Source organism: Herpailurus yagouaroundi, unplaced genomic scaffold (assembly GCF_014898765.1).
Source record: "Herpailurus yagouaroundi ecotype Mexico unplaced genomic scaffold, PumYag 196, whole genome shotgun sequence".
Lineage (NCBI taxonomy): Eukaryota > Metazoa > Chordata > Mammalia > Carnivora > Felidae > Herpailurus > Herpailurus yagouaroundi.
The window spans coordinates 1,029,083-1,042,882 of record NW_024412427.1 but is presented as its reverse complement, the minus strand read 5'-3'; the positions used below and the strand labels follow the sequence as shown (position 1 = coordinate 1,042,882).

General features: G+C 52.1%; 1 protein-coding gene across 2 annotated transcripts in view; it reads right to left on the bottom strand.

The window, feature by feature from the left end:
* Positions 1 to 886: 886 nt before the first annotated feature.
* The window catches only part of SLC13A3 (solute carrier family 13 member 3), a 73,113-nt gene continuing 60,199 nt past the window's right edge, over positions 887 to 13,800 (bottom strand). For both annotated transcript variants that reach the window (XM_040446865.1, XM_040446866.1), the window contains 3 exons: positions 8,229 to 8,390; positions 5,124 to 5,261; positions 887 to 2,397 (listed from right to left, as the gene is read on the bottom strand). In XM_040446865.1, coding sequence (XP_040302799.1) covers positions 2,221 to 2,397; positions 5,124 to 5,261; positions 8,229 to 8,390 — 477 coding nt within the window. In that variant the 3' untranslated portion in view covers positions 887 to 2,220. The remainder of the gene's footprint in view (positions 2,398 to 5,123; positions 5,262 to 8,228; positions 8,391 to 13,800) is intronic.

Here is a 13,800-nt window from a genome sequence, read left to right as displayed (position 1 = left end):
TTCCAATGACTCTGCACCCCTCCTGCGGCCCACCGTCCTCCCATGCCTCCATCGGCTGACTCTTGGTCTCAGGCCAATGCCACCTCCTCAGAGAAGTCCTCCCTGAGCACCCCCGGCTGAAGCAGCTTCTGAGTCACTTGGTCACATTGTCCAGTTTCATTTTCTTCTTACCCCGCCTCATGACCCAGAGTGATTTTATCTGTTTACCTGCCCACTGCCTGTCTCCTTAGCTAGAATGTAAGTTCCATGTGGGTGGGGACAGTGAAGGAGCCCATAATCAGGTTTTACATAAATATTGTTGAATGAATGCGTGGAAGAAGGAGTGAACAAAGAAATGAATAGAACAGACCTCAGATCGGAGGTCGAGATTGCTGGCTCATAAATTTTGGTACAGATTCATTTATCAAATATTTCCTGAGCACCTATTATGTGCCAGAAACCATTCTAGATACCAGAGTTACGGCACTCAACAAAATAAAGTTTGTATTCTGATAGGCTGATATTCTAGAAAATACACAATACGGTGTCTTGACTAAACACGACGAAGAAAAATACAGCAGAGTAAGGAGCTGGATTTTAGACTAGATGGTTAGTGAAGCTTCTCCGGGGAGGTGACATTTGGGCAGAGGCCTGAATAAAGTGAGGAAACAAGCACATATGTGGGAAGCAAAGTGTTCTTGGCAGGGGCGGGGGGCGGGGGGAGGGGTGGGTGGGGAGAAGCATGTGTAAAGGCCCCGGGGCAGGACAGTTGAAGCATGTGGTTAGAGTGGAGGGGGAAGGGCAATAAGGAAGCTAGGTCAGGGAGGTCAATTCCGTGGAACTCCCAGCTCAGGAGTTTGTGGCTTTAAAACTTACTTATGTCCACAAAGCAAATGACCTCTAGGTCCACTGTTGATTCACATTCTTTATTTTATAGCGTTTTCAATCAATCAGGATTCGAAATCACAATTCATCAGGTTACAGGTCCCATGGGTTTCTCCCGTCAGGAGAGCAGCCTCCGACCCCCATGGGCTGTAACCGTGGCTAAATACTAAAGTGCTCACGTGGGAAGAGATGGACCGCATTCTCCAACTTGGAGGCCTCTCCTCTCTCCCTCCTGCTCCCAGGGAAACCTCTGTGACTCACTCGTACCGTACTGAGTCCCAGCCCACGCTGCCCAGAGAACCTCAACCCTCAGATGCGTAGGAAGGGGAGACATAATGCTTCTGGACCCCTTCCTGGCACCTTTGCTGGAGCCAGGCTAACGCTGGGCCGCTCTTTCCACTTTCTGAACACCCATGGGACCTAAGGGGATGCCCAGACGTTTCTGCTGGAAACAGGGAGGACAGCTCCCACCAGCCACTGGCTCAGGGGAGTCTCCCTTGACCCCGTCTGGAGAAGAGGGTTACGATATTTTGCCTGCCTGAGAAATTTCACCCTGGCCTCTTACGAGGCTCCAATCTATCTTCTGACTTTTTTTTTTTTTTTCTCATCTCTGAAATACGTGGCCTTGGCTCATTAAACATGCTTACCCCCTGGGGTGTGGGTGGGGAGGTAAAGACCAGCTGCTGGAACGAGGAAGGGCTGATGGCCTCAAAGGCCCTCAAAGGACAGGAGTCCTTGCTGGAAGAACCTTGGGCCACTCGTGAGACATTAGGGCCCAGGCTTGGCCTGACCCCAGAATTACGGTCAAACTGACTCGATTAAACAGGAAAATCCTAAACAGGGTGGGTAGAGGCATCAGCTGGGATTTCTAGAACGCTCCTGGCGTGCTCAGGCGCACAGAGGAGCAGCAGGGAGGCTTTGCACAGCCTCCACCTCCTCAGGAAGTCATCTGTCCCTCCCCCCGTCTCCAGGGATCGGCAATAACCCTAGCTGCCGGGGATTGGTAAAATTCAAACGACGGGCACGGGAGGGGCACCAGCCGAGCAGAACACACACCACCTGTGAAGGACTGGCACAGCGCAGCCCCAAAAGCCTCTGTGAGGCAGGCGAGCTCTAAAGGCGAGATGATCTCTCCAGAGTGAAACCTAAAGCAGGCAGTGGGGGATGTCAGTTGTGCCCATGCGATTCGGTGGCCCCCGTTTCCAACTGTTTAAGACAAACACCATTCCAGATTGCTGAAATAAGGCTCCTTTGCATCCTAGCCACAGAACAGCTCAGAGAGCTTGTTTCCTAGCAGCGGGTGATGGCAAAAGCCTTCTGGGAGGGCCCAGCCCAAAGAGAGTCCCGGAGCGGGGCTCAAAGGGTCCGAAATGTGTCGTTGGGCAAGGCGGACGGCAGTGATGTGATGTTGACTGAGTGGATGTCGGCCCAATCCGGAAAGGTGCCCAGTTGGAAGATGGTCTGTGCCCAAGTATTCATGGCCAAGCTGAGCAGCAGGACGCCCATCAGGTTCATCAGGAGGCCTGTCCGCACCTGAAACGGAGCCCAGAGTAAGGAAGGGGTCATCGTACGGATGGGAAAACCCACACTCAGAGTTAAGGAAGTCATTCACTCAAGGTCTCCCAGCCCTGAAGCGATGGTTCCAGGACACGAGGCCGGTGGATGCCCACAACCCCCCCATCTTTACATGACCCTGGGCTGTCCCTCAAAGAGCTGCAAATGTCCCCAGCCCTCGAGTGGTTTCTAGGTGTCAGGTACTCTGTCACACAGATGTGTCCCTTAACCCTGAAAGCAACCTTTCGCAGGTGATTATTATTATTATTTCCACTTTACAGAAGAGGAAACTGAGGCTCAGAGAAGTGGGCTTACCCACGTCACACAGCTTGAAAATGATCTGGTTTGACCAGTAACACACACGCGCGCACACACACACACACACACACACACATACACTCATACACACTACACGTCTACTTAAGGCTATACTTACTTGTTACGAAGGTTTGTCTGATGGAAGTTTTGACCTTTTTAAGAAGCTAGAACAAGTTTGCTTCTTCCCCAGAGCCAACCTCCTGGGCCATTCAGTCCAACCTGGGGCTGAAAATCCCTGTTTCTCATCAGGGTTTTCTGATGTTCCATCTTGGCCTTGACCAGCTGTGAACTGCACGGTAGGCAAGTGACTCCCTTTTCAATCCCCCTTTGGACCTTTTCCTCACAGAGAAGGTCTCCCTCGGGTGTGCTTCATGCCCTTAACGCTCTCTCTTCCTCGCCAATGGCCCTCTTTGACAAGGAGGGGTTCAGAACCTTCTCCAGGGCAATTGCTATCGGAGCAAAAGTAATTATTTTGCTTTCTTTGGTCTGCGTTTATTTTTAGACTTCCCTTCTGTGGCATACGTTACCAGTTTTCCATGTACAGATTGCAGCGGAAACTCTTCTTTTCAAATACTCTTAAGTTTTTTTTTTAAATTTAAGTTGATTACAATTGTTAAGTAAACATTGCCACGGATGGTTCGCGGAAAGGGCATCAAGTCGTGAAGGGCGTATGCCAAGCAACAAGGTCGAACTGTGTCGTGCTATCCTGCCTTTGCTCTTGGGGGTACCTTCAAACCCTGGCAACTTTGGAGGATTGGAAGGGGACAGGCCTAAGCTTTGGGGCGGCCGGGAGGAGGGCTGCGCTCCTGGGAGCCTGCCTCAAAATGCCTGCTTAGTCCCACATTCGTTACGTCAGCTGCCTACAACATCATCACTGTCTGGACCCAAGCCTCCAGAGCCAGCACCTCTTTGTGCATCTTTCTGCCCCTCTCCGTGCTCTTGGCAGGCCTCTACCTCTCGGAGCCTCTCCATTTCTCTCGTGTCCCTTTGTTCCCAGGATGGGCGTCACATCTCCATTTCTGCCTTCCCTAAGCAGCCTCCCTTTCCACACTGGCCCCCAGCCCCCAGCAGTCCACTCCACCGGCAGCCAAAGCCATCTCGGAGGGGCACGAGTGAAACCACATCCCTGTGACATCGGACAGGGACTCCACTCTAGAAAGTCTCCATCTCTGCTGTTTTTCTGCCAGGGTCCGTATCCTCATGTTCCGGATTCTTTCCCACCTCGAGGGGGAAGCAAGAAAGTGAATCATTCTCTGTTTTGTCCTAGGCCCCGAACACCTGATAACACCTAAGGGCCAGATCCCAAACACGTACCCTTACCTTCGGGGATTCGTGGAATAATACCTATTGCTCACCGGACTCTCTCTTTGATTGGACCTAGCGGATTCTTAAAGGAACACACGCGTTCCCTAGACCCTTGTCCAGTATAAACCCCTAACCCCGAGCAACGAGGAGACTCATTTTTCTCTCCATTCTGAGGGTCTCCCACTCTGTCCCTTATTCTCTGTCTCTCATACTCTTCAGTAAACTCTGTTTTCACTGTCCCTGGCTCACATTTGATTTCGGTCCTGCGTGAAGCCAAGGACCCTTTTGGCTGGCCCTGTGGGACCCTCCCCTGGGCTCTCAGACCCAGCCTTGCCCTGCTTAAATCCCTTGAAAGTCCTCCCACTGTGCGCTGAATGATATCCTAAGTCTGTGCCTTGCATGCTGTGCACCGACCTCCCCTCCCGGGCCTCTGGTCTCATCTTCCCAATTCCAGGCACACCAGCCTCCTCCTTCTCTCTGTTTGCTCTGTGACCTCTTTCTGTCTCTCACTCTTGTCCACCCCCTTTCTCTCTCCCTCCCCAGCTCCTGCTGGGGTATCTGTGCCTGGAGAGCCTGGACTGGGAACACCACCCTCTTCAGTTACTTACACCAGCTTTGGATTTGCATTCCCTGAGTGCCCCAGGCAGCCAGTGGAAGCAGCAGGGGAAGCAGGGGAGGGAGGGAGGAGAGGGTTCAGCAGGGGAGCGAGGGGAGAGGGAACACACCGGTGGGTCTCCCCACTGCTGCTACCCCAGTTCCTCCCTCCTAAAGATTCCAGGCACAGAGCAGCCGGAGGAACAAGTAAGAAAAGAGAGCAGTGCCCAGAGAGGGGAGGAAGTCCCTTGTCCCTGAAGCAGACTCTGGAAAGTCATCACGAAGGCCATTTCCTGAAATTGTCCAAGCACAAGAATCATCCCAGAGTGTCTGTTAAAGCGGATCCCCCTGGTCCGGCTCCGAATGACTTATTCAGAAACTGGGGTTTGGTAAAGTGGGACCAGGGGTCCCGCCCAGACGTCTCGCCCGGCACCTGCTGTCCACCCCCACCCCGTCTCAGGCCTCTGTCGGGACGCGCCAGGACTCACCATGTCTTTGACCAGCAAGTGTCCAGAGGCGAAGGCAATCGAGTTGGGGGGCGTCGAGACTGGGAGCATGAAGGCATAGGAGCAGCTGACTGTGCCGGGGACCATCAAGTAGAGGGGGTGCACCCTCAGGCGGATGGCCTGGACCGAGGCAGGGGCGGGGGCGGTGACCCCGGCAGGGAAAGAGAGAGAAGCGACGACAACCGATGGAGACGGTTGAAAGCCACAACAGGTAAGACACGGAAAGAGACGCACAGGGACGCATAGACGGAGACTGGCAGAGAACAGTGGCAGCAGACGAGAAGACAGGTTGGGAGACGACACAAGAAGAGATACAGCCAGAAACGCAGATCCACAGGCAACAGTAGAGACAGACAAGAAGAGAACCCAAATCAAAGGACACATGGAGAGGACATTCCCCAGGTTAGTGACATCCTGGGGCCACACTGCATGTTCACTGGGGAGGATGGGCTGGGGAGATTTATCTAGAACACACCTTCTCCCGCCTGAGAGGGCAGCATCATACCCGGAGGGCTTGCTAAAACACGGCGTGGCGGCCCCACTTTGCCCAGAGTTTCTGATTCAGCAGGTCTGGGGTGGCCCCAAGAGCCTGCATTCGAAATGAGTTCCCTGCTGCTACTGTGGGTCCAGAGAACCATGGCTCTAAAATATCAAGTCCTGGGGTGCCTGGGTAGTTCAGTCGGTTGAGTGTCTGACTCTTGATTTCGGCTCAGGTCACGATCTCACAGGTTCATGAATTCGAGCCCCACGTCAGGCTCTGTACTGACAGTGTGGGGCCTGCTTGGGATTCTCTCTCTGCCCCCACCCCCCAATAAATAAATAAACGTTTATAATTTTTTTTTTAAAAAATAGTAAAACAAAGTAACAAGTCCCCTGCCTGGTCCTTCCCTCGGCCAAACAGTCCACACCTTTACTTGGGGCCTCACCGGATTTCAAGGACACGTCTGTCGATAAGCATTTCCCGATTTCTAAGATTGTGTGAATCAAATGCGTCTGTGTGTTGACCTCGCTCAGTGGGCCACTGGTTCGTCACCTCCCCCAAATGACATATTCATCTACAATTCACGTGGGTTTCTTCTCTGCTATTGTATTTAAGATAGGACATTTTTGGCCCCTCTGGCAAATTTTTATAACCCAAAGCATATAACTTTTCTCAGAAAGTGCTAAATGCGTCCCCCTGACACGTAAAACGTTTGGGTTTTGATGACAAGCAACATTTGGAAGCCTGTGTGATTTGCCAGTGTCTTCTCCAGCAAAAGTCGCCCCAACAGACCTGGCTGGGTCTCTGCTTCTCCTCCCCCCACCACCCTGAAGTGTCCCACCTCTCCCAATCATCTGCTCCCTCAGAGCCCGGTGAAGGGTGTGATTAAGTCCGATCACACGTGGCAAGGTTTGGGGACCCCCCTCCCCTCACTACTGGCGGGAGTGAGAATGGCATGCCCACTTTGGAGGGCAGTTTGCCCACTTCTAACAAAAGTATACACGCACAAGCTCTCCGATCCAGGGATCTCATCCAGGAACGTATCTAGATGGACCCAAAGGCGCACAGACAAGGAAAGGTCCGGCAAACGTTGCTGGACCACAGCAAAGGCTGGAAGCAAACCTACGTGTCCATCACCGAAGATCTGAAATAAACCCACTGCCATCCACTGGTAACAGAACATCCTCTATTCCCTGAAGAAGGATAAAGTACATCTCCGTGTGCTAAGGCAGTGCGAACTCCCTTACAAATTGAAATAAGCCGACAAAAGCCAAAAACACAGTGGCTCAGATAAGAGTGCCTGGTTGATCACTGTTCGCATACAAAGCCCGGAGTTGCAACACTGATTTAATCTGATCAATTTTGGATTCTATTGAGATAATCGTGCGCTAAAGCCTTCTCTAATCTATTTAAATACGGAACCAAGCCCATCGTTTCTAATGTTAATCAGTTTTGAAATTCCTAACATAGACTCTATTTGATGGTACGTGCCCAGATTTATTTTGCTATTTGCATCTCTGTTTACGTGTGAGATTGAGTCGTGACTACACCCCGCCCTCCCCCACCGCTCTGCTGTCCTTTGGTTTCAGCGGCTGCGTTTTGCCAACCTTATTCCTGGGTTGCACGGCTTTCTCTGTCTTTCCGTGCTCTGAAATAGTTTCAATAAGGTGGGAACGATCTGCCCTTTGAAGGTCTGGAAGCTGTCACCCAGCTAACCCTCTGAGGACGGGCTGGTGATTTTTTAGGGCGGCGGTTCTCCACTGAGGATGGTTTTGTCCCCCACCCCCGACCAGGGGACGCTTGGCAACGTCTGGAGACGTTTTTGATTGTCACGATGTAGGGGAAGCTCCTGGCTGGCACCTAGCAGGCGGCGGCCAGGGCTGCTGACCGTCCTACCGTGTCCAGGGCAGCCCCACACAACAGACAGCTCTTTGGCCCCAAATGTCAACAGTGCTGAGAAACCCTGCTCTAGAGGGAGGTTAGAACTGCGCCTACCATTAGAGTTTCTTCTGTGGTTATTTGCCTTACTCAGATCTTTCTACTTCGTCTGAATCCAAATTTGACAATTTCTATTTTCCTAGAAACCTCTCCAAAGGAAGAAATTGGGTGCACTTTTGAAAATATTTACTCTGTGTATTTCTTAAAGAAAAAAAAATCAGGGGCGCCTGGGTGGCTCAGTCGGTTAAGCGTCTGACTTAACTCAGGTCACGATCTCGCGGTCCGTGAGTTCGAGCCCCGCGTCGGGCTCTGGGCTGATGGCTCAGAGTCTGGAGCCTGCTTCGGATTCTGTGTCCCCCTCTCTCTCTGCCCCTCCCCCGTTCATGCTCTGTCTCTCTCTGTCTCAAAAATAAATAAACGTTAAAAAAATTTTTTTTTAAATAAGAAAAAAAAGAAAAAAGAAAAAAATCAGTATTAAAAAAAAAATCAGGGTCTAACACGTTCATGCGGTTTAGAAGAGGGCGATGGCACCTGTAGTCCCCCATGGAGCGCCCAGTGGCAGGGGAGAGATTTCTGAAGCACCCACCCTCCGCGCCCTCCCCCCCCCCCCCCCGGCGCCCTCCGCCCCCCCCCCCCCCCCCCCCCCCCCCCACCCCCAGGACTCTCACCAGCTCCGCCAGGACGGGCAGGAAGATGATGATAGTGGCCGTGTTGCTGGCAAACTCGGTGAAGAAGGCGACGACAACAGTGATGAGCAGCACGGCCAGCGGGGGCGGCACGTTCTCCAGGGGGTGCAGCTGCCCACCGATCCACGCCGATAGCCCCGACTCCTGCGGGGGGCGGGGGGCCTCTGTTCAGAGCCGGCCCGGCCCCAGCTGCCACCCCCCGAGGGCTGGGCCCAGGAAGGTCGTTAGGACGGACCACAGTGGTGACCATCAGTGCTCCAGAATGGTCTCCAGGCTCTCTTCTGCTGACTTCTTCAGGAGTTACTCTACTCAGGGGTGTTCAGATATTCAATCAAGTGAACCTTTACCACAGCCCTTTTCGCAACCCAGTATCCTCTGAGACCAACACGCTTCGGTGTTTTCAAAGGATCTTTACACATTTCTTTTATGGTTAATAGAAAATGTACTGCTTTTTTCTCCTGCTGAGAAAAAATTAAACCAATCGTATGAGAAAAAAAAAAAAAAGAAAATTTACCGCTTCTCTAGAACTTAAAATTTCATAATGGATTCTAGAACACAGCATACTATTTTTTTTTATTTTTTATGTTTATTTTTGAGAGAGAGAGAGAGAGAGAGAGAGGGAGAGAGAATGAGTGGGGGAGGGGCAAAGAGAGAGGGAGACACAGAATCCCAAACAGGCTCCAGGCTCTGAGCTGTCAGCACAGAGCCTGACGCAGGGCTTGAACTCACAGACCAAGAGATCATGACCTGAGCCGAAGTCTGACGCTTTAACCGACTGAGCCACCCAAGCACCCTATGTATTCACATAAATAAAATACTATACTATACTTGTCCCCAGAATTTGACTTAAAAGTTACCTTGAAGGAACGAATCATAAATGCTTAAAGATATTTTTCTCTAGAAGAGACTGTAAAATTAACTTGCTTCTTTTACATCTGTACCTCGGCACTGTTTGTCTGATAGCCTAGAAATTATGGCGAGTGGCAGAGTCAAGGTCCCAGCCCTCCCCTGGCCCAGGGAACCGTGCAAGGAAAAAATGGGGCCACTGGTTTTTCCCAGAGGCCACTCCTAGGAGACTGGCGGCCGTGTGCGCGATTTAAGGGAGAGAAGCTGGAGAGGAGGAATATTAATGACTTGGATGAATGAGAAGCCAAAAGCTTCCCAGTGGCTGGGCCTCTGGGTGGCGGGCTTCCGGCCAAGGTCGCAGCCCCTACGGGTCCTTGGCTCAGCTTCTGCAGTCAGAGGGCGGTCCCGCAGGGGCAGCGGCAGAACCCCCTGCTTCCCGGGGTTCTCTTGGGGACTCCAAAGGGCTTCGCCTGCCCTTTCCCAATCCCTTCGGTATCAAAGCTCTGTTTCCTTGGAAACACACAGCCCCATGGCGTTCCAGGGGGAACCATGCAACAAGCAAGTTTGGAGGTTGTATACCCAGAGGATGAGGAGAAAGGGCTCTGGAATCAGAATGACCTTGTTCCCCACCTTAATCCTTTCTAGCTGTGCTGTCCCGGGCAAGCAACTTAACCTCTCTGTGCCTTAATTTTTTTAAATCTGTAAACGAGGGTGTGACAGCGCCTGTCCCAGAAGGTGACTGTTGGGAGAAAAGGAGCTAATCTATAAAGCAGTTGGAAAATGCCTGGGTACCTGGTGAGGGCCCCACACGTGCCAGCTGTCATTAGTAGCTTCGAGTCACAAGGGGAAACACTCAGAAATTGCCCAGTGCGGTGGTTGTCAAACTGTGTTCCTCATGGCCCCCCAAAGATGTCAAGAGGTGCCTGAGGCCATGTTGCAGGATGGGAAGGGAGAGGCTTGACCATCTTTAAGAGCCTCAGAAAACACACCAGGCTCAGCGGTTTGAATACAACTCTGTATAATAATTCCTAGGGAAAGAGAACCAGTGAATTTGATTCAGGGAAAGGAAAAAGAGAAGGCTTCCTGCACACGTGCGAACATTCAGACCACTGTGCTGCTTACAAGCTGTACGATGTTGGGCAGATCGATGAACATCTCTGTCCCTCGCTTTCTTCAAGGAGTTGGCGGTAAGGGTCAGACAAAGACGCGCAAAACACGGTTCCTCTACATAGTAAGCCCTGGATAAGATTCATTACTATTTCTTTTTTTTTTTTTCAATGTTTATTTATTTTTGGGACAGAGAGAGACAGAGCATGAACGGGGGAGGGGCAGAGAGAGAGGGAGACACAGAATCGGAAACAGGCTCCAGGCTCTGAGCCATCAGCCCAGAGCCTGACGCGGGGCTCGAACTCCCGGACCGCGAGATCGTGACCTGGCTGAAGTCGGACGCTTAACCGACTGCGCCACCCAGGCGCCCCAGCCCTGGATAAGATTCATTACTATTTCTTTAATTCAACACGCACGTAATGTAGAGTTCACTCTGTGCGAGGCACTCGTCCAAAGACTGGGCTAATATTAGCTCATTTAATCCCCGTAACAGCTCCATGAGGTAAGTGGTATAATTATCTCCATCTTATGACTGAAGAAACTGAGGCACACAGAGGTGGTAACTTGCCTGAATAAGTGAGGTAATTTGCCCTAGGGTTGGAATTCTGAGCTGGGACTCTAGCACTTTCTTCACCAGGCCACCTCTCCAATGACATGATAATGCCAGTCGTCCATCATCATTATCATCATCACCATGACCATCATCATCGAGGTGACTCTCCAGCAGAAAATGAGGGATAGGGAGCATAAACACATTTCTGCTTGCCTACAGGGTTTGCTCCACTCTGACTTACTCTCAAGCTCCTATGACCTCAATGTATTTGTAGATAAGTTTATTCGGATGGAGATTAAATGAGATATGCTTAAAGGTGCCAGAGGAAGACCAATTTTCAATTCACGAGACGGTAAAACTGTACTCACAATTCAAGGACGAAGGCTGAAGGTGGCCCTGGTTTTAGCACCCGGTATGTATCAGCCCTGTGCACTTTCCATACATCATATCGGCAGTGCTAAAAACAGCCCATTTTACGGGTCATGTCCAACAAATATTTACTGCGCATGTTATGTACCAGGACTCTTCTGGATGCTGGAACAGTAGTGAATGAGACATATATGATCCCTGCCCTCATGGCGCTTACGTTCTAGTAAGGGAGACACCCACCGGGAAATGAACAGGGCAATTTGGGGGAAGGGAATAAGGAAGGAAATAAGTGGGGTGGTAACAGGGAGAGGGATTATAGGCGAGGCTACTTTAGAGATGGTGCCAGGGAGGGCCTCTGAGTTGGTGACCTTGGAAATGACCTGAAGAGCCAGGACTCAGAGATCTCAGGGAAGAGCATTAGGCAGAAAGAAAGCAGATGCAAAGGTCCAGGGGTGCAAATGAGTCTAGGGTAGCTGAGGAGCATCGAGGGGCCAGTGGGACTGGAGGGGAGCCAATCAGGGGACAGAGGCAGGAGCCGACGACAGGGAGGTAGGCAGGGGCCAGGCCATGCTGGGCCTTGTGTGTAGGCCCAGGAAGCCTTCAGACTAGAGTCTGAATATATCGGGAGTAATGGGCAGTTTTTACAGCGGGAGAGAAGCGTAGTGAGGACACTGAGCAGGTTTAAGTGAGTTGCTCAAGCTCAAAGCGAGCACCGGGATCTGCTTCCAGCCCTTCTGAACCAGTACTTGGGGGTCCACACACCCGGGCTCACCCTGGACCCCGTCCGAGGACCTGTAAGCCCCAGGAGGCCTGGCTGTGGCCTGGCGAGGGTACAGGGCAGGGGCCGAGAAGCAGGATGTGCCATGAGCGCTCTGGTCCCGCCTGGGGCAGGCTGCGTGGGCCTGGGCAGGGGATGGTACCAGCCGGGGTTGGGGGAAGCGGGCAGCTGCCACACAAAGGCCTTGTTGAACAGAAACCCCGGCGACCGCCCAGGGCCGGGCCAGGAGCCAGACTGACCTCCCAGATGGCCAGTGGCCCCGCGGCCCAGCCCCCACCGAGAGCGGGGCTTTTCCCACCACATCCCAAGCTCAGAGGAGCCTCTGGGGTAGAGGTCACAGAATGAGGATTCCGAGAGAACGCACGGGGAGTTCTCGCACACGTCTGCTCTGGGTCACGTCCTACAACCCCGAAGAGGAAGAACTTCCATCCAATTCATAGATGAGAAAACCGGCGCCCAGAGAGGTTTAGCAACTTGCCCAAAGCACCGCAGCGCAGAGTGGGAGAGCCGGGATTGGGATCCAGACACTTGCATTCTCACGCGGAGGCTTCTTACTAGCACATACCTTACGGATGTCTCCTATGCATCACTGTTTGCAACTGAAAATTAAAATTGAGTGAAAGAGAGAAAACAAGGGGCGCCTGGGTGGCTCAGTCGGTTGGGCGTCCGACTTCGGCTCAGGTCATGATCTCACACTCCGTGGGTTCAAGCCCTGCGTCGGGCTCTGGGCGGACAGCTCAGAGCCTGGAGCCTGCTTCGGATTCTGTGTCTCCCCCTCTCTCTGCCCCTCCCCTGCTCATGCTCTCTCTGTGTCTCAAAAATAAAAACATTAAAAAGAACTTTTTAAAGAAAGAAAGCAATCCGAGAGGCAATTTCAGGTTTCCTTCATCTGAATTTCAGATTAACCCTTAATTGGTTGTGGGTTTAAATGCCTCGGCGGACAAGGAGAGACGCGGGGGGGGTTCCAGGATCATGAGCTGGGGGTTCAAATCCCGGCTCCAACAATCTCCTGGGTGCATGAACATAGGCAAGCTATTTAGCCTCCAGTTACCTCGGTTCCCTCATCTTTGAAATGGGGACAAGCAATCCATCTACTTCAGGGGTGTTGATGAAGGTTAGAGGAGTCCATTATTTGCAAAGCGCTTCAGGCAGAACCTGTTCTTGGGAAGTTCTTCAAAACGAGCCATGAGGAGGCGGGACTCTGAAAGCAGCCTGCCTGGAGTTGGAACCCTCGCTCTTGAGCCAAATGCAACTGTATGACCTTAAGAAAGCTGCTTAATTTTTCCGTGCCTCAGTTTCCCTACCTGTAAAATGGGAATACACATGTTACCCACCCCCTAGGGTCAGCGTGAGCGTTTGATAAGACAACACTGAGGCGGCCCTTCCTGAAATTCTATGCTCCACTCACCCCGCTGCAGCCCCGGCTCCCAGAGCCCTCCAGAACAACATTCGTAATAACCCTAATTAATAGTAAGGATATCTGACATTTCTACCACGGTGGTTAAGAGCGTAGGCTGTGGCACCAAACGACCCGGATTCTAATCCTGAGCGCATCGCTGTGTGACCTTAGGCAAGTTACTTTCCTTCTCTGTGCCTCGGTGTCTGAATCTATCGAACGGGGATAATAGGGGCATCGACCTCAGAGGCTTGTTGGGACGTTTAGATGCGTTCGGGTGTGTAAAGCACGTGGAGAAGGGCCTGGCCCAGGGGGAGCCCAAGACGATGTTATTCCTCTGCTCGCAGAACCCCTCGAGTCTGGGTAGTAGCCGTAGTCGCGAGTAGCAGTGTGCTCATCGTGAGCTCCTTGAGAATCCGGATCAGACCTTATCCCTCTTTTCCTGCACAGCTCCCAGCCCTGAGTGCGGCGCCGTGAGGTAGGAGCCCCTGGTTGTCCCCGTCTG